At 58.5% G+C, this 1065-nt stretch overlaps 1 protein-coding gene across 1 annotated transcript in view; it reads left to right on the top strand.

Annotated features, from left to right (window-relative positions):
- Positions 1-143: 143 nt before the first annotated feature.
- The window catches only part of CAD (carbamoyl-phosphate synthetase 2, aspartate transcarbamylase, and dihydroorotase), a 37576-nt gene continuing 36654 nt past the window's right edge, over positions 144-1065 (top strand). Inside the window, 1 exon segment of the mRNA XM_018574923.1 lies at positions 144-296. Coding sequence (XP_018430425.1) covers positions 203-296 — 94 coding nt within the window. The 5' untranslated portion in view covers positions 144-202.

The raw sequence follows: 1065 nt of genomic DNA, 5'->3' as shown, positions 1-1065 counted from the left end.
ACTGACCCCGCCCCTTTAAAGAGTTATTCCCCGCCTCTAGGAGTCCCCGCCCATCTCTCAATCTTCCTCCATCCTTATCCCCGCCTCCTGGAGTCCTCGCTCCTCCCTCGTTCCGCTGCACCTGTATCCCCGCCTCCCAAAGTCCCCGCCCAAGTGCTCATTCCCCGCCCCCCGGTGCAGCACGTGGCCAGCTGTGACACACATGGCTGCGGAGATGGCGGAACTGATCCTGGAGGACGGGAGCCGCTTCACCGGCACCGTGATCGGCCGGAACCGGCCCGTGTCCGGGGAAGTGGGTGCGTGTGTGCAGAGGGAGGGAGGACGGGGATAGGGATGATAGTGAAGGATGGAGATGATGGGTGAGGGGGCAAGAATAACATTAAGGATGGAGATGACAATGGGGCTAAGACGAGTGCAATGTGCGGGAACCATTACATGAAGTGCTGGGGCCATCGGTAGGATGAGGATGACAATGTACACAGTAGGGAAGAAGAGCGAGGATGGGGATGATGACCTCAGAGCCCAGTAGGGTGATCATATAGCACATATGGTGACTCTATATCAGAGAGGAGCACAGAAGAGGCTTCCTTGGGTAATAAAGGTGCATTGGTCATCCGGTGGTGGTAGCTCCCAGGTGGGTTCTCTTGTTTTCCCCTCCCCCGGAGTCAGGTGACATGTTTAGTACTTACAGGTATGGAGGAGCAGGTGACCGCTCTGGTGGGTGGTGATTGGTCCAGCACAGTCACATGGGATCCCTGTGTGAGCTCCGACTTGTGGAGGTTTCTCAATCCCGGGGGGGAGGGGGCATTAAATGGAACCTGTTGTGTTGCTCTGGTTGGGTACAGCACCCATCACATTACAGATGAGGGGTGGAGGCTCTGGGATCCCATGGTGGCCCCAGGCAGAGCTCCTCCACCCCGGACAGGAATGAAGTCATGCTGACCTGCCAGTGATGTGGGGAGTGTCTGCAAAAGGGTAGAGGTCTGGGGGGGGTGTCCCGGGTCTCTGCTCCTGGGTGGGATGGTGGTCTGGGGGTTGTCCCTGCTTCTGGGGGTGTCCCGGGTC

This window comes from Nanorana parkeri, unplaced genomic scaffold (genome assembly GCF_000935625.1).
Source record: "Nanorana parkeri isolate BGI_ZX_2015 unplaced genomic scaffold, ASM93562v1 scaffold3370, whole genome shotgun sequence".
Classification (NCBI taxonomy): Eukaryota; Metazoa; Chordata; class Amphibia; order Anura; family Dicroglossidae; genus Nanorana; species Nanorana parkeri.
The sequence above is the reverse complement of the archived record's forward strand: the minus strand, read 5'-3'. Positions and strand labels throughout refer to the sequence as shown.